This window comes from Ananas comosus, linkage group 6 (genome assembly GCF_001540865.1).
Source record: "Ananas comosus cultivar F153 linkage group 6, ASM154086v1, whole genome shotgun sequence".
Taxonomy (NCBI): Eukaryota; Viridiplantae; Streptophyta; class Magnoliopsida; order Poales; family Bromeliaceae; genus Ananas; species Ananas comosus.
In genome coordinates this window covers 9,237,404-9,263,055 of record NC_033626.1, presented here as the reverse complement: position 1 = coordinate 9,263,055, position 25,652 = coordinate 9,237,404, and the positions used below count along the sequence as shown (strand labels likewise).

At 35.2% G+C, this 25,652-nt stretch overlaps 2 protein-coding genes across 2 annotated transcripts; one reads left to right on the top strand and one right to left on the bottom strand.

Moving 5' to 3' along the window:
• On the top strand, positions 6,833-16,948 carry LOC109711364 (choline/ethanolaminephosphotransferase 1-like). The gene is made up of 19 exons (XM_020234366.1): positions 6,833-7,026; positions 7,106-7,242; positions 7,778-7,787; positions 7,881-7,931; positions 8,301-8,378; positions 9,967-10,042; positions 10,130-10,152; positions 10,238-10,338; positions 12,736-12,830; positions 12,981-13,049; positions 14,248-14,317; positions 15,094-15,157; positions 15,316-15,356; positions 15,465-15,549; positions 15,657-15,719; positions 15,839-15,897; positions 15,988-16,040; positions 16,381-16,453; positions 16,535-16,948. Exons 2-19 carry the CDS (start codon positions 7,106-7,108, stop codon positions 16,554-16,556), a joined length of 1,170 nt encoding a protein of 389 aa, XP_020089955.1. The 5' UTR covers positions 6,833-7,026; the 3' UTR covers positions 16,557-16,948.
• LOC109711363 (endoglucanase 8) lies at positions 16,976-25,652 on the bottom strand. The gene is made up of 8 exons (XM_020234365.1): positions 25,224-25,652; positions 24,149-24,361; positions 22,266-22,466; positions 21,663-21,740; positions 21,420-21,569; positions 21,099-21,207; positions 19,946-20,109; positions 16,976-18,216 (listed from the first exon to the last, which is right to left on the bottom strand). The coding sequence occupies exons 1-8, from the start codon at positions 25,446-25,448 to the stop codon at positions 17,890-17,892; spliced, it is 1,467 nt and encodes a 488-aa protein (XP_020089954.1). The 5' UTR covers positions 25,449-25,652; the 3' UTR covers positions 16,976-17,889.

Here is a 25,652-nt window from a genome sequence, read left to right as displayed (position 1 = left end):
AGATTGTTTAACACGTCGTTAACTAAAATGACGTTTACTTGGTATACAAGTTTATCAACCAATTCTGTCCAAAATTGGGACGAATTAGAAAAAAAATTTCATAAGCGATTCTATAGGTCAGAGCCATAATTATCGGTCGCCGACTTAGCTTTATACCGACAAATGTCGGGTGAAACGGTCAAAGAGTATTTGAACCGTTTCAAAATAGCTAAAACCCGGTGCTTTATGAAAATGCCGGAATCAGAGTTCGCCAAAATGGCGTTAAATGGTCTGCATTTTAAGATAAAAGACTATTTTGAAAATAAGTATTTTTCTAACATATTTGATCTAGGTGTTAGAGTTGCCCAATATGAGCAATTTCAGAAGAAAAGTGAGGACGATCGGCTGCAATGGAGCCGATATAAAAATCAAAGTAAAGGCAAGGAGAAATTCTTGCTAGAAAAACAGTCGGTTCAAAAAAAGCCGAGCCAATAAAGTGAAACTGAAGAATCGGCTAAAGAAGCCGAGGTATATATGGCTGGTAAAGAGCCACTTTCTTCAAGGAGAAATCCTTGATAGAAGAACATTCGATTCAAGAAGAGCCGAATCAATCGAGTAAAAGTAAGAATCGGCTGATGGAGCCGAGGTATATGCAGCTGGAATGATAAAGAGTCGTTTTCTTTAAGCCGACCAAGACAAGCGAAACTAAAGCTTGGGTCTCGGCTATGCTATTGAGTAGTCGATTTGGCACCAATAGTCTCCGAATGTTCATTCGAAAGACTATTGAGGAGGCATTGTTGATGCCAAATTTGAAATGAACACGCCGACCTAGCCCAAGTATGAGCCGAAGAAATAAGGACACGTGGTACATCAGGAGTCGGCAATAAGGCGCCTGAAGGCCAAAAGCGTTTAGACGGGAACGGTTGAGAAGTGGAGCGTAAGTTCCATGTGAAGTCGGGCATAACTTTCATGTGAAATGGGACGTAAGTTGGGCATAACTTCCACGATCATGGTTACAACTACTCCCCCAACCAACCAATAATGTGGGTTGATGTTACTATAAATAGTAATTTCAAAGCCTGCAATAGGGGTATTTCTCCATCCTGAACGAGAAGACCACCCTTATTTCCTCTGCATTTTATCGCTTTTCTAGGAGTAGTTTAAATGTAATCTTTTTCTTTTCCGCATTTACTGCTTTCCTAGGAGTAGTTCGCTAAGTAGAACCCTAGAGTTTGTCTGCCCTACGGGCATAACTCCGTTGTAGACTACATTTGCAGAGTCTGTCTGCCCCACGGGCATCACTCTGTTGTAAACTATATTTCTGAGTCTGTATGCCCTTCGGGCACACTCTTTTTTATTATTATATAAAGGCATTCGGCTCTTTCAACCGACCAGTTACTGTATACTTCTTCCATTCGGCACTTCTGCCGACATTGATCCCTGCACAGTTCGTACATTCGGCTCTTCTAGCCGAACCAGTTTTATAGTGAAGGTTTTCGAACCCGGCTGATTGGATCCCTCATAAGCCGAATCGCTTGTTCAGTAAAAGGGCGCACACTTCAAGGGTCATCTTTCGGAGCCGTTTCAACCCCGACGCGCTTTCCGAGGAAGATCTTTGACTAGGTCAAGGGTCGAGACGATCGGCATCCAACAACTATGACAGGTTAAGAGGTTTAATTCTATTTTTAATTCTGGAAATATCATATTTCTCTCTCTTTAAGTCCTAATATTCTCGTCAGGTTCAATCATAGTCACAAGTCACAAGTCTCAAATGATGTGAGACTCATCTCGCTAGTCTTAGCTGTCCTTGAAGGGAACTACGCTCCACACATAACGATTGTCAACCTGGGAGCTATACTCTGCTCGTTGTATGACCTTAACTCAACCAAATATTTATTTTATATTTCTGGCTGGTGATTGACTATAATACCAACTGTGACGCTTTACTTCCGAAGGAGGTCATCTATCCTTGTGGTATCCCTGGTGTACAGCAGTTGAGGCTTGTCGACAGCTCTGAAGAGTGTCGGGACAAGTCCGAGTCTCGTTGGCGTGAAATAGACGCAAAAAGGACTCAGTAGGGGACACGAGAGCAGGAGTTCGCTTTGGAAACTGTAATTGCAGATTTTTCTGCTTGTTGTACCGGTACAGCATCAGGGGTGTACCGGAACACATTTTGTACCGGTACAGCATCGGAGGTGTACCGGTACACTTTGCCTGTTTCCGCGCAGCTGCTCTCGGGTTGCCATTTGTACCGGTACAATTGCTCGTGTACCGATACACCAGGGTAGGTGAGAGGGCTTTTTTGGTCTTTTCTCACCTCGTTTGTATCACCCTCTTCTTATATATTTGCGTAGAAAGGAGCTGAAGGAGAGTTTTTCTGCTGGTTTCCTTCCCTCTCTCTCTTTAGCTTGGACCGAGTGTGGAGGAATTCTCGGGTGGAGTTGTTTCGTCGCCGACGTCGCGCCGCAGAGCCGTTCGAGCACACAAGCGTTGTGGTGGCTGCGTTGGGAGATCGAGCGAGCATGTGATTCCGCCGTTTCGATGTTACGCCAGTGTTGGATTAGCGTTTGAGGTGGGTTTATCATCGGATTTCTACTCCTAAAGTCTCGGTTAACGGCATACATATTTTGTGTTATGCATTTCATGTGTAATAGCTCGAATTCGTGGATTGTTCATGTCTTTGACATCTAAACTGAATTTGGAGCATAGTATTATTGGTGGATAAATTATACATGTGGACTTAGATTTGACTTAGGAGAAAATCCGCGAATATAATTCGTCATATGCTTACACTACCAGATTTAGCTTTAGGAGCCGTTATTATTTGGTATCACCGCAGTATCAGCGTGGTGGATACCCTAGGTAGTGTAGATTGCTGTTACGCTCGTGCTGGGATGCCGAACCTATTTTTACAGTAGTGTTCAGACTGTTCCGGACTGTTGGGAGCCGTCGGGGTTTACGGTGGATTCAGATTGCCGTTTTGGCATCAGATTGTGCCGAGGGCACGTGACTCGTTGGTTGTTAGACCAGTTGGACCCGGTATACTTGACTATAGCCTGCGAGAGCCTGATTGAGCTCGATAGAGATACGCTTGCATACTCGGTTGGGTTGCCCCACGAGTACCACTCCGGAGTCGGGCTTAGTGCTTCTGCGTTGATGTCGAGGTGTCCTGTTTGGACTTGCTATCCACTGACTGCTTAGTGTAGAGGTAGCTTTAGCTTCGACAGGCGGGACGGGTGTGTTTACAGTCCTTGAGACGGGTACGGTTACAGTCTTGAGTAAGATTGCATTAAGATTGACATTTTCTATAGATTGTTAGTGTTAGAGTATGATAGTATAATGATTCTTAGCTGTAGATTTTGTTCCAGCATTATGTACTATCCCAGCTCCCTTCTGTAGACTTATTGGGTGGACCGATGATGTTGAGGGCGGCACCCACTGAGGACTACTTGTTTTTACAGTAGTTTTCACGCCCAATTGTTCCTTTTCGTTTTGCAGAGCCGTCGTCGTCGGCTGCTGCTGATCCTGATCGTGGCAAGGGCGTCGCGAGTTAGAGTCCTACCAGACGAGCCAAAGCTAGTGGAGTACCAGCTACAGGTAGTTGTAGTTTTTGGTTTATTACATACTGATGTTATACCTCGCTGGAGCGAGTGTTTTTGTACCAGGATACTGTGTATGTACTGATCCATTTTTATTATATACTCATGTTCTTTTTCCTAGCAGCTCTATACTACTGGTTGTAGTGTTGTATTATAACAGGTACAGTTACAGCTTTGCTTCGTATAAGGAAAAAATTTCTATGTATACGGCGGGTTTGTTGGCGTGCACGGGGAAACGAGTAATCCGGGGCGTGACAATCCTTGAACCACTCTAATCTTAATACACTTAATCCTTTTAGGGCACGTTTGGTTTGAAGTCGAAATCAGAATCGGACTCGGAATCAAAATAAGCTGGAATCGGAATCGGAATGACTCATTACCTAATTCTGTTTGGTTTGTTACCTGAATCGAAATCGGAATAATTCATTTTCATTGTCGGTGTTTGGTTCAGATGGATATAAAAAACGTAATCAAATTAATATGCTACTTTATCTTTATAATATATTAATTTAAATTCAAATTGAAATTAAATATTAAAAATTTACATCAAAATTTTGAAATAATATCAAAATTTTAAATATATATTTTTTTTAAAAAATTAAACTTTGAAGTTGAGTGGATAATTCAAAATATAAAACTAAATTTTTGATTTATTCAAATTCAAACTTAAAATTACAATTTAAATTTTAATTTGAATCCATAAATTTAATTTAAGTTTTAAATAAAATTTGAATAAAATTTTATATAAATTCAAATTTAATTTAAATTCAAATTTATAAGTTAGATTCAAAATAATTGATTAAATTTTAAATTTTAATTCAAATTCAAATTAAAATTTAAAATTATAAATTTAATTTCTAAATTTAAACTCATATTTTAATTAAAAAAGTTGAAAAAATAAATTTAATTCGAATAAATATCAATTCTGTTCGGATTCAACTTTCAATCCGCCCTCGTAGGCTGGATTGGAAAAAGAGGTGATTGGAAAATTCCCATTCCACTTGGGAATCGGAATCGGAATCGGAATCGGAATGGGACTCCCGCATACCAAACACTCACAAACGGATTCATCTATTCCGATTTCGATTCCATGGTAAAAAAAGAAGCGAAGCAAACACGCCCTTAATCTCTTGGGGTTAACCACCGCCCTCTTAACTTCTCATGCCTAACCACTGCCTAAAATGTTATAGTCAAATTAAGAGATTTAATCCTATTATATTTTATATAATATGACTACTCCAAATCCTGAGGTTGTAATTGAAGAAATTACAAAATAAATAAAGATATTTTGGTCAATCAAAGATACATTAGATATTTTGGTAATTTTGAAGTATATATTAGATATTATCCTTTCTAACAATACTTGAAAAAGAAAATGAAGTCGAAACAGAGGGGATTTAGAAAGGATAAATTACACTTTTGGCCCTCAAACTATAATACGTGTGGCATTTTGGTTCTTAAATTTTAATTTATTATAATTTCTCACTTGAACTGCCTGAATTATTACAATGAAGTCCCACAATCTAAGTGATGTGAAAGTAATGTAATCAATGATGTGACAATAATTAAAATATCATATCAATTCTATATTAATAATCCGTTATAATATAGTCAACTAAATTAAATTGTGAGACTTAATTGTAATAATTCAAAAAATTCAAGCTAGAAATTGTAAAAAATTAAAATTTAAGGATCAAAGTGTCACGCAGCTTATAATTTGAGAACTGAAAGTGCAATTTGCCCGATTTACAAATAATTCTAGTAGGTTGGTGATGTATATATAAGCCTACTTATGCACAAGCAAATGCTGATCATGAAATCCATAATAGAATGAGGAATATTTTTTATTTTGAAAAAAGATATTGTTTAGTGTAGAGGTGTAGTACATTTCGCTCTCCATTCTATTTTACTTCTCTTTTAGCTTGATTTGGACTAAAAATTTAAGTAAAAAAGAATTCTTTTCATCTTTAATAGGGACTCTTTAGTTCCTTAAAAAAATATGAATTTTTTTTCTTCGAATATCTTTTTTTAAATTTTCTCTCCATTTGGTTCCAAGAAAAACTTATTTTTTTAATTTTTTAAAAATTTTATAAAAAATAATTATTTTTATTTTTGATTTCTTTTGAAAAATAAAATACTAATTTTTATAAAATATTATTTTTTTTAGAAACTATTTTTTCTTAAAATCAAACAGCGAAAAACTAAACAAAATTCATGAATTTTTTGAAAAATTTTTTTATATGTTTTTTTGAGAAACCAAACAGCTTCTTAAATTACACTAACATATCGAACAAGACCAAAACAAATTATTACCCCCTCTACTTTCGTTTTATAAAATTTTTTTTTATTTATTTATTTTGTGGGGGCAGTTTGTTTACGCGGTTTTGAGATACATGTTGTTTATGTGATGGACGGCTAAAGGGGCGGTCTCGCCAACTTTCACGTTGGAGACCATTCCACCGAATTTTTGTCCTCTCTTGCTTGAGCCCTGGCCAATTTGAGAGAAAGAAAAAAAAAACAAACCCTGAAAACGAGAGGCTCCTCGTCCAACTTGATTAGGCTTTTCTTTGATCCCGTCGTTACATACGGTGTTAAGATATGGACAGAAAAACATTTTAAATTAAATGTCTTAAAATTTGGATGCAAGATTAATCATTTGACTCACCAAACTGCCTCAACGCAGACTCACTTAAGGAGCCATTTGGTTGCATGTAGTTGTAACTACAAAATAGTTGTAACTGTATGCAAATTCAAATTCGGTGTTTGATTTGATATGTTTCATTCCAACTGCTACAGTAGCAATTACAGGAGGAGATTCAACCCAAATTAGCTGCAGTTCTAATTGCAGCAGTTGGAAAGAGAAATTTTAAACGAAAGTTGAACTTAGTTTCTTAATTATTTTTAAACATAAAATAATTTTTTTTTTTTTTTACGTTGGAGATAATTTTACCATTATATATAAAATTTTAAAATTTTAAAAATTATTTTTCAACTGCATGCAACTAAATAAATTATTTGTAGTTACAGCGCTTTCTACTATATCTAACCAAACGAGATGTATGTAGTTGTAATTGTTGTATTTTTAACTGCATGTATCTCCAACGAATTTGCGCGCAATTGGAGACGGCCCACATTCCTCACTACATGATGGGCTTATGTGGAGTTCCACACCCCAAAACCGTCAATATTAAGCCCATGTTAGGCCCATATTCGGCCTATATTCGGCCCATTTGTATTATGGATCCGCTCTCGTCCTTCCCCTCCACCTGCTCTCGTCGTCTTCCTCCTTTCTCCCCGTCCCTCGTCACCTCGACGATCCCCGAACCGAGATCCTAGGGTTTCCCGATCCCTCTCGCGGATCCACCTCGCCTCCGCTCGCTCCTTCGTTCTCTCGATCGGTGGCGACGATTTCGATTTTGAGAGCTTCGAGGAGGGTGCTATCGACCTGGTAATCCCTAAATTCCATGGCGATCTCGTGTTCGAGCACTCGTAACTGAGCTCTGATCCTCTTTGTTGGGGTGTCGTAGATGGGTTATATAGGGCACCATGGGGTTGCGACGCTGAAAAAGTACAAGTACAGTGGAGTGGACAACTCCTTGGTTGCGAAGTATATCCTACAACCCTTTTGGAGCCGATGCGTCACTCTTTTCCCTCTTTGGATGCCGTAAGTTTCCTTTTCACGATCCTCGTTTGCTCAATTGGTTGCTTCTTTACTTGCTTGAGTGGGAACTCGCTAGTTTGCTTGAGTGTTGAGGGCCTGTTTGATCCTGCTTCTGCTTCTAGCTGCAGCTGCCTCTAATAGACTAATTTGGTGAAGATCAACATTTGGAGCTTCTGCTGCAGCAGGAAGCAGAAATGAGATTTTGAGCCTCAAAAGCAGAAGCTGGAAGCTCATGCTTCTGATTTTGTGGCAGATTTCTGTTCGGGGTATTCTAATGTAGTGTGTCTCTTAATTGCACTATTCAATTCATCAAAACAGCACTACACCTTACAACAGGGCCAAACAAACTTTTAGCGTATCCTTAGTCTGAACCAACTTAGTTTATTGGACTTCGAAATATCTTGGGGAATGGCTTGAATGATGATGATGATGATGATGAAATTTCAAACCTTTGGTACTATAAGTTGATTTATTACTAAGCATTCTGTGTATTAACTTTCTTTTTCTCTTATGTTTGCATGCTTGGATCCACCTCTAGACCAAACATGGTAAGCAATTCTTCTATTCTGCCTCTTTTGAACCATCTTTAGGTTCACATATTTTTGTTGAACTGCTTCCTTATACTGTTTTTGTATTTTCAGATTACACTTACAGCTTTTTTGTTTCTAGTCATATCGGCACTTCTTGGCTATGTAAGTAGCTCTTACAGAAAATATATATATTTTTGATGCATCTACTCTTTTTTCCTTTCTTGCCTTTATATTTATTACAACTCATATGCAATATATTCAAAATATTCTGACATGTCAAATAAAAACGTATCACTTTTTTACCTTATTTGATGCGGAAATTAGCTTAGCTGTATTGTTATGCAGTTACTTTGCCATTATAATTTCAAGTGGTTGGAGTCTTACTGTATTGGTATAAAGAAATCCATCTACTTTTAACCTCCAATAGCTTGAGCAAAAGAGAAAACACGTAAATAATGCTAAATGTGCACTGAAATTTGTTTTATTTTTAAAAAACTATATTTTCCATCTTACATAAGACTTTCTTCACAGATATATTCACCTCGCCTAGATACAGCACCTCCAAGATGGGTCCACCTTGCTCATGGGTTGCTTCTCTTCTTATATCAGGTCTGTGAAGATCATCGCTACAGGCCCATATTGTTTTATTTGTCAGTGGTGGTTTATTAACTTGTACAACGGAGAACTGGTCTCAATCTGTTAGCCTAACTGTTTGTAAATTAGCAATTTGAAAAGTCAAGTATAAGCTTATAGGATAAGTATCGCTTCCAAAGAAGAATATGAATGACTGTTAAGATACATTATTTGCAAATGTGTTTATTGCTTTTCATTTATGGTTGCTGCAATCCTTTTCAGGAGCCTTTTTCCATGTAATTCATCTAAATCTCCTTGATTATTGGATGGTTGGTTTCATTCTTGCGATAAGCATTCTTGTGATAATCATATGCTCTTCTGATCATCAACCAAAGGCTTATCTCATGGAAGCACCAATGTTCCAAAAAGCGGTATGCAGTATTCATGCGGTTACCTACTGCATAGCGCATATGTGGACTCATATGCGGCCCATCTACTAAAATATTAATAAAATTTTTGTAGGCATTAAAAATAAATATAAATGCTTCCTAACAAAGCTAAATAACTAAAGTAACAATTCAGAATTTATAAATTAAAATAATTAGTTTCACGTAAAGGACCTCATCATTGAATTAACAATTAGTAATTTACTCTTATTTATTAAATAGAGAAATAAATAGAATTTTGATGCAAAATCATAAAATATGTCAAACAAAAATTAATGTTCTGAAAAGAGATATGCTAAACTTTTATGAAGAACAATAATTTTTTCAATAAATTGTCATTCACATCATTTAAGAGGTCAACACTTAAAAAAAAATCCAGTGTAACAACATCTAACAATTATAAAATTGTTCATTAATATTTATAAACATATTATTAGATAGATTAGGAATAATACCTACTAAAATAAGAAGAGACATAGTTAGTTATATTTATATAAAGATAATTGCATTTATTTGTATTATTATTAATTAAACTTTTATAAAAATAGTTATATGTATATGTATAATTATTAAATAAACAATCCCATTCAACATTATATTTTAATCCCATCTTAAAAAAAGAAACCGCATCTGCGGCCGCATATGTGCTGGCATTTTGGCCACATATGCTGTTTGGACCGCTTTTTGGAACATTGCTAACCGCTGATAATGATTTCTGATGACTGAGCTAAATGCGTAATGACTGGTTTTAAACTTAATAGTGGACTTCCAAAAGAATTTTGTTGACAAAAGCGTTTTCTTGAGTCACTAATTATTTTTATGCAAAAAACTAGAAATCCAAAATATTTATGAATGAAGAGACCTTAAACAACGGAACTATTTGTGTTGGGCATGCCTTGTAGATTTTGGACAATGTACTGTTGATGTGCTTATTTTATTCCATTCTCCTTTTTGGTGCCTTGTGGTGGGGTTTTGCTTGGGAGGGGAGAGGAAGAAGGCTGTCTTCTTTTTTTAATTGCTTTGTTCTCTCTTCTCCTGTGAATTTCTATGTTTTGCTAGTAGTTAAAATGTTGAAACTGACCACCTTTGCTTATTAAAGGACTGTAATCAACTTTCTTTTCTGTCGAAACGAACTGGTTCATTTTGTACTGACATGCATAATTTAAATACCATACCAGACTTTCGATGCTGTTGATGGTAAACAAGCAAGACGTACTAACTCATCAAGTCCTTTAGGAGAACTTTTCGATCATGGTAAGTTACTTTCTTATGGAACTTTTTTGTAGCAAGCTGCATGTGAGCCATCTCATTAATCTTTGAACTTTTGTGATTGTTGAGCAGGATGTGATGCACTTGCTTGTGCTGTATGTCCCTTCTTGTCCATCTATCTTTACATTTTATATGATTTTCTGAGTTTTTTTTTGATGAATTACACTCTAGATTTGATAGTTTGAAGCTTTGGCTTTTGGAAGCACTGCAATGTGCGGAAGGAACACATTCTGGTTCTGGGTGACTGCAGCTATCCCATTTTATCTGGCCACTTGGGAACAGTGAGTTTCTTATTATGTTTCTCATATTCATTCTTGTGAACTGCACGTAGCCTCATGCTTGGCTCTTCATGGAGCAGGCTGTGTGGCTATTTATTATTAGTTTTGTGGTTTGAGAATTTTTTTCTACTTATTACGACATACTGCATAAAAGCAAGGTTTAAAATGCCGCCCCGTGTCGTACGGCACGGGGCGGCACGTACCGTGCCCCCAAGAAAAGGGCATGGTACAGGGGGGTCTTAGACCCGGGACCCCCCTCCATGCCGCGGCACACTCCGGAGTATCGCACGAGACAAAGTTACACAGCCACGCAGGAGTGTGCCACGGCATAGTGCCGTGCCGGCACACTTTTTTTTTGCTTTTTTTTTGCTTTTTGCTTTTTTTTTTTTATTTTGTTCTTTGGGGTACCAAGGAGCATCCTAAATATCTCACACCCTCAAAGGCATTACAAATCGAAAATCTACTTATTAGGTAAGTCAAAAAAATTATTTTATCAAAATTTGTTGCGCTGCGAAATTTTTGGCAAATTAGGGGAACAAATCGAACTTAATAAGCAAATTTTGAGGCATATCAAATATAAAATTTTATTTTTGCGTTAGAAGATTGAAAATACTGATAAAATTAAAAACAAAATTAAATCAATTGATACTTAAATTTATTTAATTTATTTGTCATATAATTTATTACTTAATTTTTTTGATAGATCTAATTATTTTTTAAAAAGTTAATTAAAAAATAATTTTTTAAATACTTTTTAAAATAATTTTTAAATAATTTTTAAAATTATTTATTATTATTTTTTTTTTCGTATTTTATAAAAGAAAGACTATAATATGGTCAAAAGAAAGAAAGAAACAAAGATATCTTTACATTTTAAAAATTCTAATCTGTAAAAATTATATTCTGCATCAAGTATAGTTGTAGTTTATATAGAAAAAAATTTATAAGTATGTTAATTGATTGATAAGTATAGTAAGCCATATATAGCAAATATTCATAATTATTTAATTAAACAAAATAACATTATAAGAGCTTATTGGAACTAGAAAAACTGAAACAAGTCCGTGCCAAAGCGTGCCAGTGGGAGGCCATATGTATCCATCGGTACGCAAGCATGCCAGTGGGAGGCCATGCGTATCCATCGGTACGCAAGCGTGCCATGTGTCGGCATTGAAGCGTGCCGGTGCTGTACCGTGCCAGGTAGACAGCGGCACGCTTTCGTGCCACGACACTTTAAACCTTGCATAAAAGGCTGTATGACTTCTTATCATGGTTGAGAATTTGGAACTAATATCTAAATATTCGGCATTAGGTTCACACAGATGATTAAAACTTGTTTACTCGTTATTTTATATAGTTCTAAACTTCGAGCATAAGTTACAACCAATAGTCTGTGGAAATACTAGGATAATTGATCGAAGGATTGAATTTGTGCTTGTCTGTCTTGGATGCATTCTATGTTTTAATCGGACATTTGGAAACCCAAAAATATAGAACTCCTAGCTTGATCGGAAGCGATGGGGCTTTTGAACGACCTAAAACAAAAAAGTCCAAGTTGAAACTGTTTTGCTTTTGAGCATGACTCCTAGCTTTACAAACTAATACACATATAGCAAGGCATAAATGCCTTTACAAACTCTTAGTTTTAAACTTGAAGAAAGGGCCATACGATATAGTGCTTTTCCTCATTAGCACCCTGTGGTTTTGTCTGTATCTCTTAGATGCCCCGAGTTTACCATTCTGGTTATGGACCTTCTGTCAGCTCCTCAAAAATTTAAGTACCGATTGGGTTTTGGCTGTGCTAACAGTTTGGTTGAGTTTTGATCAGAATTAGATCTAAACTCTATTAAAAAAAATACTATCAGAATTTAGATTCACATCCAGGTCTCTAGTCAATTTTGGATCAGAACCGGACTGAAACATGTTCACAATCTGATCCAAACCTGAATTTTAACGATTACGATAAATAGAATAGCAACCTCATGGCACTTAAAGTAATACAAACTGAAATAAAGGGCATCAATGTGAAATACTACAGAGCCCTTTTTTGAAGTTTAGCCTAGATTTCACAAGTCAGATGGATCTGGGTGCATGTACAAATGTCATATTTGTTGTGCAAGTAACTACTCCTCTTATGGATTTGCACCTAACATATTAGTTGTCTAGTGAGGCAGGGGTAGTTAAACTGGTTAAAAGTTATCTGCATTTTGTGACTTTTATATATACTTGTGATTGTTTTTTTTCCCTGAAAATTTGCACGTAGCTCCTATAAATGCACGTTACATGACATTCTTGATAAATTAATTTGTGCTTTCTTTCCACTTTCATTTTGAACTTCCGCCCCCTTTTTGGGGAGGCTCTATCTGCTTTAATGTTGACACTATTTTGCTCTTTATCCAGCTTCTTTACGAATACACTCATTCTTCCTATAATAAATGGACCTACAGAAGGCCTCATGCTGATTTATATCTGCCATTTTCTGACATTTTTAACAGGTACTTTCCTGCTATTTTGCAAACATCCTATAGATTGAGCTCATTTGTTTCTTGGACATCGTTTGACTAAAAGTTTTTTGTATAGTTCTTGCGCAAAATATTTATTTTAATGATGTTGTATGGGTCCAATATTTTGCCTTCTCTTGTTAGGAGCTGAATGGTGGGCACAAGATTTTCGAAAGTCAATTCCCCTTTTAAGTTGGGTGCCACTCATTCCTGGTATGTTCTGACTTGTCGTAAGAATTCTTCAATCACAGCAACCATGATACCGTTTATATCCCAGGCCATCCTTGACACTTGTGCTGACTCGTATCAATGTTTGTTAATTTTGATCCAACCATTACCGACTTATACCAGTACAGATAAATTATTAGAGCCGATGCTTGTCTCTTTGTACATAATGTGCTGATGTCTTTTGGGTGTGAAATCATGCAACTACAATTTAAGTTGCTGGTTGGTTCAGCCTAGTAAACCATTTCACAATGTATTAGGAATAACATTCAACCAATAATTGAAATATACATTTGGCAGTGACATGGTGTATTTATAAGGATAACATTTCACGAGAAGGAAGTCAAACATTTTGAATCAGTTAGTTGTAAGTTCAACAATTAGAGTTGATACTTGATATACACTTTTAACATAGATGATCTTGTCTCTATAATTGAACTGGACAAATTTATCCCATCCCAAAATAACAGACTTTTTTTTTTTTTTTTTTTTCTGGCTTCCATGTGGAAACTAGTGAGCAGGTCTTGTTTTTGATTAGTCACATTCAACTAAACGGTTCAAAGCTGGTTTTGGAGCTTTGACTTCAATTTAACTTCTATATATAATTACATAAAGCATTCGTTAGTTATATTTTTTTCAATTTGCTTGCATGCATGTTATTGCAGTAATTCATAAACTAGACGGTAGAATTAAATATATTATAATGTCATTTTCCTCATTGGTTATCAGAGTTTCTTATGCATCTTACATTATATTGTTTCTAATAAACATGAAGATCTAGTACAGTGGAAATTCTGATATATTCGAGTCATCTTTCTTTCGTTTTTTCCGTCTTAGACATGCGAACAACCACAAAGTTGTCCATGTAGTCATTTCAGTAAAATAGTCATGAAGGAAATAAACGGAAATTTGTACTTCCCAACTAACCTGCTAGGTAAAACAAACCTATAATGCAAAACAGTTATTGCCATTGTTTTTCCATTCTTGCTAAATTCTTTTGCAACTGGACACGTCCCTTTTGGTATTCCATGCTTTGCCGACTGTGGCGGTTTCTTATAAGTTATCTGATTATCTTTATAGTGCTATATATTTCCCATTTTCACATAGAAAAGCTACTGTATGCAGTGGTCCTGTTCTTGACTTTTTCTTTTTCTTTTTTTCTTTTTTTTCATGGTTCTTCCATCAGAAACCCCCGTTTACGGCATTGTGCTGTTTCTTATGGTTATTTTTGGCGTGATCCCAACTATTTCGTCCAAGTAAGTTTCTTTCATCACATCAAATATCAATTTGTAAGTTATATTGCTACTAGTCATGGCCTCAGTTGCTTAGGATGCTACAACGGTGACATGAGTTCCCACTTTACGTGAGTGAGCACTCTGTGTGTGATGAACCTTTCTCACTCTGTTTCTTGAAATGTATTTGTATTTTCTAGTTGTTAATTCAATCAATGTGTTCCTTTTCTGTTGCACCTCTACGGAGTATGAACTAGCACCTTTCTGCCTTTCAGGTTTGAATAGGCTGTATTAACTCTTTTTTTTTTCATGGTGAGGTTTAATCATTATATTTCGATATTTGATTTTAAGCTAATGAGAATGTGCTAGGTTATACTTTTCAACTTGTTTGCAAAGTTCTGTAGCAAAAGTTTCGGCAAACTTCATCTAATTTATCTTATTTAGTGGAGTTTCCTTTATAACTCGTGTAAGGTAGATATGTTTTGCTGGTCTTTTAAGGCATGTTTGGTTGGGAAGTTTCAAGTTTCGAATGGGAATTCAAATAATAATATCTCACTGGTGTAAAATGCCGATTTTGAGCATAGTGATAACTGAGATTCTTTCTTCGGTAAACTCAATATAGAAAAAGCAGATTAGAAGTAAATTCCTGTGAGTATATCTCTGCTTAATATTCAGTGGATATGTTAATCAATAGTGATAGTTTGAGAGTGAAATTTATATTGCTGAAGCATACTGTTTGGTAAAACATTTTGACTGGCTGAGACTATAATATCTTTAGAGATTGATGCACTTATATGCAGCATCCGTAATGTCCATAAGGTTGTTGAAGCAAGAAAAGGAAGCATGCTGTTGGCATTAGCAATGGTAAGCTTCATATAATTCGTAATATACATAATCTTTATCCAAGCAAGAAAACAAATGAATAATGTTGGCAACGGCAATTGTGCTTACGTTCTCTGTGCAAAATCTACCATTCCTTTTTGGTTTCCAACTGTAATGTTTTTCCTTTTCCTGTTGGCCAGCTTTATCCTTTTGGTGTGCTCTTGGCTGGAGTTCTTGTCTGGTTAGCACATAATAAAACTAAGATTTCTGTTTGTCTTTTACATAACCTAAAGTTTTGCTAGAAATGGCCTGTCAATGACCTTTTTTTTTGTTTTTAATCATGGTGCAGGGCTTATCTGTCACCTTCAGATATTATGCGGAATCACCCACATTTGCTTGTAGTTGGAACTGGTTTTACATTTGGGTTTCTAGTGGTAAGACAATTAAAATAGCATAGTAACTTTCTTGGCTATCTTATTGTTACAAGTGCTTCGTTTTCGGATGTTCTTTACATAGAACACTAACTTGGAGTCCTGGACAGGGAAGAATGATACTGGCTCACCTTTGTGATGAACCAAAGGGTTTAAAAACTGGAATGTGCATGGTACCTATCTTTGTAAACCTCTCGGTTTTATTTTCCACAGTTTTTTGCTCCAATTGCACTCATTTCTATTTGACTTGTTTGAGTGGTATGAAATATTGACCAACTGCGTTCTTTCTCAGTCTCTGCTGTATCTTCCTTTTGCTATTGCGAATGCTCTAACTGCTATGCTCAATGATGGGTATGTGTATCGGTTACTTTAAAACAGTATCGGTGATGAATACATGCAATTCTTTATATATGGTGACTCTTCTGTTTTCGTTGGCTGCAGAGTTCCTCTGGTTGATGAGCATTTAGTTCTTCTTCTGTACTGCTTATATGCTGGTAAATTTATTGTTCATAAATCTTCAGAGGATATTGTCCCCATGTTTGTGGTTGTGTTGGTTAAATTTCTTTCTGGTAAATTAATTCCTCTAAGCACACTCATTTGGCTAAAATTTGGATCCCCATAGTGGAACACTTTTTTTCTGATGGTTTTGGTTTTATGAAAATTAATTTGGGTAAAAAGTTCCTTTCTATTGTACTTCTATTACAATTGGAGAGACGGACCTATAATTCTAAGTACTGAAATGAGTTTTGTTACCATGAATCCTTGTCTTTGTATTTAATTGCCTTGTTAATGCTTTTATTCTCTATTAGTATCTTACATATTTATTGGGAACAGTGGGTCTCTACCTGCATTTTGCTACTTCTGTCATCCACGAAATCACAAATGCTCTTGGAATCTACTGCTTCAGGTTTGCTAGATCCTGGTATACGATTCTTTTTTTTGTGTCAGAGAAATTACATTATCTGAGAGCCTTTTTGTCCGATGACAGGATAACAAGGAAAGAGGCCTGAAAGTCCGGGGATTCATTTTACTGCTCCTATTGTGTTTTTATCATATTTAATGGTTGCCAACAGAGTAAGAGCTTTACGACTTCGACTTCACGTACATCTATACTTGCCTGGTATTGGTGGTTTTGTGTGAAAAGAAAGCAACATTGGTCTGGATATCTGATTTATGATAGTAGTCTTGTCTGTGTTCGGTGAATAATATGATGATTATTGACGTTGTTGTAGGAGTAGATGGAACTGAAAGTCAGAAATATAGGAATTAATGTTAATTGATAGCTGATGTATATTCTTCGATTATGATCTTATGGTTTGAATATGATTGTGCATTGCTGTTAGTGATTCGATGGTAATATGATACTATCAGTTTTATATGCAAAGTTGACTCATCTGATGTACTCTCTGTGCCTTCTTACATATGCACAGCATTACCGTTATTGAAATTTTCCAGTTTGATAGGGAGATAGCAGTTCAATCAGTAATACAGCTCATCGTTTTCCCTTCTACAATAAGATCTTAGGCTTTCACTCCCTTTGCAGTACAAATTTGCATGTAAGGAACCTGTTTCTTCATGTTAATTTTTTGTATTCATTCATCTATCAAGGTGTTGGAGTTTATATTTATTAATTTTTTTTAATTTAAACTCTTTCGATCTGCTTCTTTTGATTTCTTGCGTCCGTTTTTCTCGGCCAAATTCATGTACAAATGCGTTGCTAGTTTTAAACTCAAATCGTGCTCTGGTAGTGTCAGTGTTCATCATTGTGATCTTGGTTTTTATATGTATATGTTTTTATAGAGAAAAACTAGAATTGTATTTGGTTTTTATATGGATTCAAGCACGTGCTAACACGTGGATAACAATACCTATTTCTTTACTGTCGGTAGTATTACAGCTGAACTCTTCTTTCATATGCATACATATACATAATGTATAAGGATAAGGTTTACTGCGCTGTCGATTCTTGGCAATTATATTATGCATCCACTGGAACGACAGAAATAATTGCCTCTACTTGGTCCACCATGTCATCTGTGAACTGCTACACCAACGTAAATATTTATTCCATCTCTTATTTTAGTAGTGATCACCAGAATCTTTTCTAGATTTGATAATCGTGCTTCTTTCTAGAAAAAAAAAAAAAAAAAAAAAGATTGATAGTAGAGATGAAATAAATAATCGACGAATTAATATATAAGCTCGTCTACAGACTACAGCTGAAAATGGTGGACCGGGTCCAGGCATATATATTATTAATTTCTCGGCCGACACGCAGGCGCCAGGCCGAAGATCCCATGCATTTTCATGCATCTGGCACGTCCGATCGATCTCGCTGCGTTGTCAGAAGGCGTGCGCGGCGAGCTTGGCGAGGGGGCCGACGGCGAGGGAGTTGATGTAGGTGGTGGGCTCGAGCTTGGAGGAGTCCGACCGCTTGTCGTCGAAGTTGTCGTAGCTGTCGGGACCGCCGACGATGGCCCCCGTGAGCTCGTTCGGGTTCGGCTGGTCCCGGTCGTACCACTTGGTGAAGCTCATGCCGCAGTCGACGTCCTCCTGGAGCTGGACCACCGGCACCGACGCTCCGCGGTGGTGCGGCTCCGTCGGAGGGCTGGCTCCGAACCCCACCATGTACGACCGGGCCCTAGGGTTGCTCCCAAGAAGGTAGTCCATCTGCCCATGCACGTATATATATATATATATAGATGATAACCCAATATTAGGGTTTAACGTGATTAGGGCATATATATGCATATATATATATATAATATATTCATAATATATAGTTTATAATTCAAAGAATACAGCACCATTATTTATATCTTATTACCTCACATTGAAATATTAGAAATTTAAACTCGGAGACAGTAGGTATATATGGTTTTTATATCACTAACTCAAAAGTTTATCCAATAGGTCATGAAGATTACATCCGATATATCACACTATAGTTTGGTATTATTTTTACTTTACTTGCTAAGTAATACATTTTTTTTTTTTTTCAAAAACACCATTGTATTATTCTATTTTATCTATCAATTTCTACACTATATTTTATATTTATTTTCATTTTCTACTTTGTACAATTGTTTTTTCACAGATACTACTAGATTAATTTTTTCTCACCAATCTATACGTTATCATTAACAAATCTCTTGTTTTAGATAAAATTTGACAACTTTATTAAAAGGCGCTAGTTAAATAGTAGAAAAAAATATAAAATGAATCTTCATGATAAATCCATTGAAAGCTTCTATCAAATTATTTTTAACTATTTTTTTCTGTATTTAATTATTTTTTTGTGTCAAAACTAGCTAGATATATATATATATATATGTTCTGCCACTTTAAATCAGTATTTATTTTAACAAATTTCATCTAAAAATTATAGATTTATTATTTATACTGTAGATATTGAAAAAAAAAAAATGCTTGATGTATCCCAAACACACTATAATATTGTTGATGTGTTGGAATGTATAATACTGTAGTAATCCGCGCGATACGGCAGATAAATAATTAAAAAAAATAAAAAACGTCGACAAAAAAAAAAGGAGATGAAAAAAACAATGATAAGGAATGAGATTCATCTTACTAATGAATGAAGATAATAGTCGAAGGAAGAGGAAGATGAAGGACTGCTTGAGCTGGTTCGAGATAGAGTCCACACTCACCATGAAGGAAAAATTGCCATGTTGCAATTTTAGAAGAAATAATATATATGTATAGATAAATGTATAGATATAGATATAGATAGATGTGAAGGGTTTAGATCGAGATTATAGTTTAGGGTGCAATAATGGTATTTAGAGTTTAGTGATGAAGTTAGGGATTTAGTAATGATGTTTATAATATAATAATGATGATGCCATGTGATCTACAATATTATGGGGAACTCCAATTAAGGTACCCCATAATAAAGGTAGTTGAAAGGTGCCTTAGAAAAAAAATAGTACATAATAGAAAGTAAAAAAAAAAAGGAATGTAAAGTACTGTGTAGTGTAATTATAATTCAGCCATTTTTATATACAGAATAGGATCTTGCCTTTTTTAGAGTTTTATTGATCTGAGACTAAGGCTTGTAGAACTTCCTCTTAAGTTGTATTAGGTACCATTAATTAGCATGTTCCGTAAATTCCATAATAATGCGCATATTAGGCGCAACTAGCAAGCGACTCAAAATTTGAATTCATGATTCGAAACAATGGTGGTGTATTCGAACTCTGTACCCTGTTAAAAACTCCCAAACCAAAGAGAGGTTTTATTTCTAATCGTTTTGGGATTAATATCATTAATTGAGGAGCAAAACTCTTTAATTAAAAGGAGTTTAATTAATGGGCACTCGCAAATGATAAAAACAAAAATTACAGTGAAATTAAGGGGGACTTATATATATATTTACCTGTTGCTTGGCGAATTCCCTGAGGCGAGTAGGTTGAATCACTTGTTGCCCACATGTGACTGTTTCATGGTTCTTGATGAGAATGTCACTGTACAAAAAGAACAGGAACGCGGTGCCCGTAACATACTGGGTGTTCGCTCCATCTCTTAGATGAATCATTCCCCCTGAAATAAACTTCGCATTACTCAGCACCCTCTTTGGAGGAATCCTCCATATCCCCGATTGATTTACGTCTAGTTTTGTAATATAGTGATTAAAAATATCTGTTTTTAATTTCTTTTGGTATAAAATTATAATAATAACTGCCACCGAAGGAGTATGTACTTATATATATATATATGCTTCTTCTATAGTAGTTGCCACTATAATTTTATACTATGAGAGAAGAGAATATTGAAAGAACACTAAAATTTTTGGCCTTTCGATAGTAGAAACAAAAAGAACTATTGTGAACTTTGGACTATTTCGAAATTTTTATTTGATTTTTTTTTTTCATAATTAAGTAGGCCTAGTAACAAGATTCACAATTGTTAAGTTCCAGTACTAGAAAATTATTCCTTCCAATATGCCTTTCGATGTAAAGAAGCTATAAGGTTCTCACATACTTATTTGTCCATGTAACAATTCAATTAGTACAAGATTTAATTCTGAAGCATCTTCTATATATATAACAGGTATTCTACATGGAAACGCACCACGCTAATCATATTGTGCCATGTAAAATTATAAAAGATCTAATCAAGAATAATAGAATAAATTGTACGTAGATAAAAAAAAAATTATTTGTATATTTTTTGTGTAATATAGAGACCATCTTTGATTCATGTTGACATTTTTATCAAAAATAACTGCAATAGATAGTAGGTAAAAACGTACAGAACTTGACTTGACTATTCAATTTTTTAAAATTTTTGATTTTACTATCCAACCTTTCAATTTGTTTGATTACTATAAATTTATTAAAATAAGTAATTAGCTAAAATTTTAAAGCCAAAGTGTCGTTAACTAATTCAAATAAAACAAATTGAAAAATTGAATAGTAAAATTAAAATTTTGAAAGGTTAAACAACCATTTCAAAATGGTCTATAATTCTGATAAATTTTATAAGTTTTTACCTAGTTAGATAATAGTTTCTCATTCAAGTGAACTAACCCGGGGAAATATACACTTGATGGAAGGGACTATCTGGTAGTATGGCACAGACAAAGTTGTCAGCTTGTGTCTTGAAATTCTGGAGACCACCCTCCCCTGTTAGATGCAGCTGCAATAGCTTGCAAATATCATGTGTCAAATCAAATTAACTGAGCCCTCAAAATTAACATCATTCAATTGTCTAGTATTTTCTAATTAATGCTTTAAACTTTTTTATTTATCAAACGCTCCACACCGGGGGTAGTAAATACTGTAGCTTAAAATAGAAGCAGAAGCGGAGCAAATGATGCTAAGTAGTGATCAAAAGATTAATATTCTCACATCTGAGAGGAGAACTTGGACACCAGCATATTTAAGATCCCAGCTGAACTCAGCAACACTTGCAGTTACAGCTTCTTCAGTGATATATTTGAAGTAATTCTGCCTCTTTGTTGCTAGATATAGCCATGAAGCAGCCCATAACAACTCATCCTGCATTGTTGTCATATATATGTATCAAGAACACAAGTGTAGAGAGAGAGAGAGAGAGAGAGAGAGAGAGAGAGAGAGAGAGAGAGAGAGTACATTGTAGCCAGAGTAGGAGCAATAGAATGGGCATTCTCCATCATATGTTCCTTTGTAGTTTCTAGCAAACTCAAAGAGCTGTCCACGAATATCATAATAGGGAAAAAGGAAAAAAGGAAATCAATGATGAAGGAAAACATATAAGAGCGAGCTTTAGATATGCTCAATTTCAAAGAAAAGAAAACAAAGATTCAGAAAACCAGATAGTAATACTTTGGCTGAGAGTTCAGTACAGATAAAGGACACACTAACAAATTAAATACTGGGCACTCGGTTTTAGCGCTTGTTATTTTTAATTTTCTTTTTCTTGTATAGTGATTCAAATTTTGTTTCACCATTCATACTATTAGTTAATATTCTTTTCATTTATTTATAAACAATTGAGGCAGTGTTCGGAAAAGCTTATTATTCGTCGTTAGCTAAACTTCTCATAGTGTAGAATAAGGATTGAAACGCTCAATCTCAATAGTTCATTATTTCACCTAAGGTGCTATTGAAATTGAACTTTCAACTTTGTTCGTTAGTGCGCTGCAACCTGAGCCTGATTCTGCGAAAATAGAGTCGAATGAAGGTACGTAGATGGAGACGCTAAATGTTTCTCACCAACTTGGCTTTGTTCAAGAGCCGGCGAGCGTATTTGCGATCGCTATCCCTGAAAACGATCGAAGAAGCGGCCATGGCAGCGGCCGTCTCGGCGGCGATCTCCGTCCCCGGCGTGCTCTGGTCTATCTTGTAAAGTGTTCTCGGAGTCTTCATGTTCTCAGGGCGCACCCAGCACTGATGATCTGCTACTGGATCTCCAACCTTATTTTGGGCAACAGTAGTATTAGTTACAAATTGCCATCTTAATTTATGTTGGAAAGATATTAGTTAATTTTCCTAGGTGATTTGCCTAATTAATTCTCTTCTAAAAAAGTGAGAAGTCGAATCATATCTTGCACCAAATACACCAAAAAAAAAAAAAAATGAAAAAAAAACTCTTGTTATATAATCTAAGGCATTAAAAAAGAGCTAAAAGAATATCTATCCATTTGAAACAATCCCTACTATTTTGTTGGGACTTTTATAAAGATCGTCGAGAACTCGAACCTCTGCTTGTGTATTTTATTAAAAAAGAGTTTTGAGTCCCACCTTTTAGGTTTATGTAAAGATGATAATTTGTGTATTCACATTTTTAAACACTTTTTCTTACTAAACAAATGATCCTAAACTTTAGGCGCACACGAAGAGAAGTTCGAATATTTAAAGATCAAAATGGTCACGTACTAATGATAATTAATCTGTCTAAATAGACGGAAAATAGAGTTAGATCATGGATTGAAATAGAGAAACTGTTTATGAAGTTTCTCTTTTTCCCTCATTTTAAACTTTGAGTTTATAGTTACACAAAAGTTTAGAGTGCTTGACTCAATAACATTGATTTTTAATGGAAAAGGCATATATAATTTGCCCCATCAATATCCTTGGTTCATATCATATGCCAATTGAAAAAATTGCTTTAATGGGAGATTAACTATTATTGCAAACACAATGTTAAATTTCTTGTGGAAAGAGAATTGTATCTACAAAACATATATAGTGATTATATTAATTCCTTTTTTGCACTGTATATAGAAAAAACAGCTACATTGATATTAATGTCCTTCCAAATTAAATTACATACGCAAAAGAAATTTCTTAAGAAAATACTTTATACTATAAGAGCCTGTTCAGATTCTCCGGAATTTCATAGCATCAATGTATTTTTTGTTGTTTTCTAAAAAACAGTGTTAATTTTTATTTGTATGGGTGATTAGATGGTTTCTTTCAGGGTATCAAAATACAAAAGGAAAAAAAAAAAAAACCCTCAAAACACTGTAAATTTGTTGTAAAAATAAAAAGAGCTCGATGTTGTATATCTCTGTAATTTTTTTCCCTTTCTTTTTTTTTACTACAATATATTATGACTCTACAATAAAACTCAGAAGTACTAAAACATATCCTACAAAATTATTTGATAATAATTACCATCTAATTAACACTACTTGGCCCAAATTTTATTAAGATTTACAGAACATGTACATTACCATGCACATAAGGAAACAAACGAAATTCTTTATATTATCGTGTACGTTTTCATGCAACGTGCTCTAACCTAGCTATAACTCCAATCAGAATTTAGCACATAGAATTAATATATATATATATATATATATATATATATATATATATATATATATTTATTGTAAAACAACCGTTGTACTCTAAAAAACCCTCACGTCTAGCCTCAAGACTTTTTAATCGGCCATGACGTGGGCTTGAATTAAATTGGAGGAAATTAATATGTTAGGAGTCTGGCGTGACTCGAATTCAGGACCTCCTATGTAAAACAACCGTTGTACTCTAAAAGCTTAAGCTGTTAGATAACGGTGTTTAAATATTTTTATATTTAACATTTCTAACTCATTTTTTACTAGATCGATCTTTTAGGTGACTGATCATCTCACCTGAACCCACAAGCGATTTTTCTTGGAACTGGCCTTGAGGAAGTAGTCCGTGCCCCAGCGAATCGCGGCGTACACGTTCTTGAGCTCTCCGGTGGATTGTAGCTCGGATTTATATGCAAGCGCCGTCCACGCGAGGCTCGTAATGGTGAAGGCCATGGGTAAACCATACTTAACATTATCTCCTGCATCATAGTACCCTCCTACAAGATCCACCTACATATGTATATATACATGTACATTGATCCACATTAAAGGAAAAATAGTTATAATAATAATAAGAAGACTCTAAAAACTTAAAGAGATAATACCCAAGCATGTTATTTTAATAAGTTATAATAATAGTTTTTTTTTATGTGTGGGTTACTATATATAGATTTAGGACATAAATTTTAAAACATAATTTTGAGCATCATTTTATTAGATTGATTTTTTTGGATAAGATGGTATTAGAGCTAGTTTGATTTTCACGTTTACCAATTTGTGAAAAATATATAGTTTTGTCTATCATTACATTGCATGTCTTTTTCGGTGTCTTTTTAACAGTACATATGACATGAGTCATCTGATATCCACCATGCATGTGAATGAAAGTGTTAAGACTATTTCTGACATGTTTCCTATTACAATTTTTTTGAGAGGAGGAAAGGGGGTCTTAAGACGGCCGCTAGATTTCTTTTCTATTAGATTGAACTCTTTTAGATAATAATAAATCTAAGTAAATAAAAAGAAAATAAAAAACTAAAAGGCTAAAAAATTTAAACTCAAAATCTCATGTTACGATAACATGCATGTGTTAATTGGAATAACATAAGAGCAAAAGCTGTTTCGAGAACCATGCAAAAAATGTCATGGAATATACATTTCGAATCTCTAAAAGCTAAACTTAAGGTGACAAAATTTGCATGATGTTATATATATATATATACACATATTTTTTGATATTTTGTATTTAATATCCTTCATTTTATGAAGGAATAATAGACAAATAGAAAACAACTGTTTATCTCTAAAAGTTTAAGTCGTCGAAAAAAAAACCCTGATATTTTTAATATCTTATACTCAACCTATAACGTACATTGGCAAGCTTTCCATCGTCGAGCGCCGAATCGCCGCGCCAAGGGATCCTGGAGTTCGGCGGGAGCTTCCCTGATCGCTGCGCCTCGAGAAACAATATCGACTTCGTAAGCGCTTCCTTGTAGTTGTATGAACCGCCACCGGCGACGAGGCGTCGGTGGCCGTCGACGGAGAGCGCCAACCACACGAGGAAGAAGACATGCAACGTTCGAAATTGTGGCCTCATTTGCACCCGAGCCAAAGAGAGAGGGAGAGAGAGAGAGAGAGGGAGAGGAAGAAATAATGGGAGGTGGAAAAAAAATGAGAGGAGGAGAAAGAGAATATATGTAAGTGGTGCTTTTGGAAAGAGCTATATATTGAGAGGTTAATATAAGGCGCCTACAAACGGTTTAAGTGCTTTTTTTTGGGGGTTCTTTTTTAGTTATGTAAC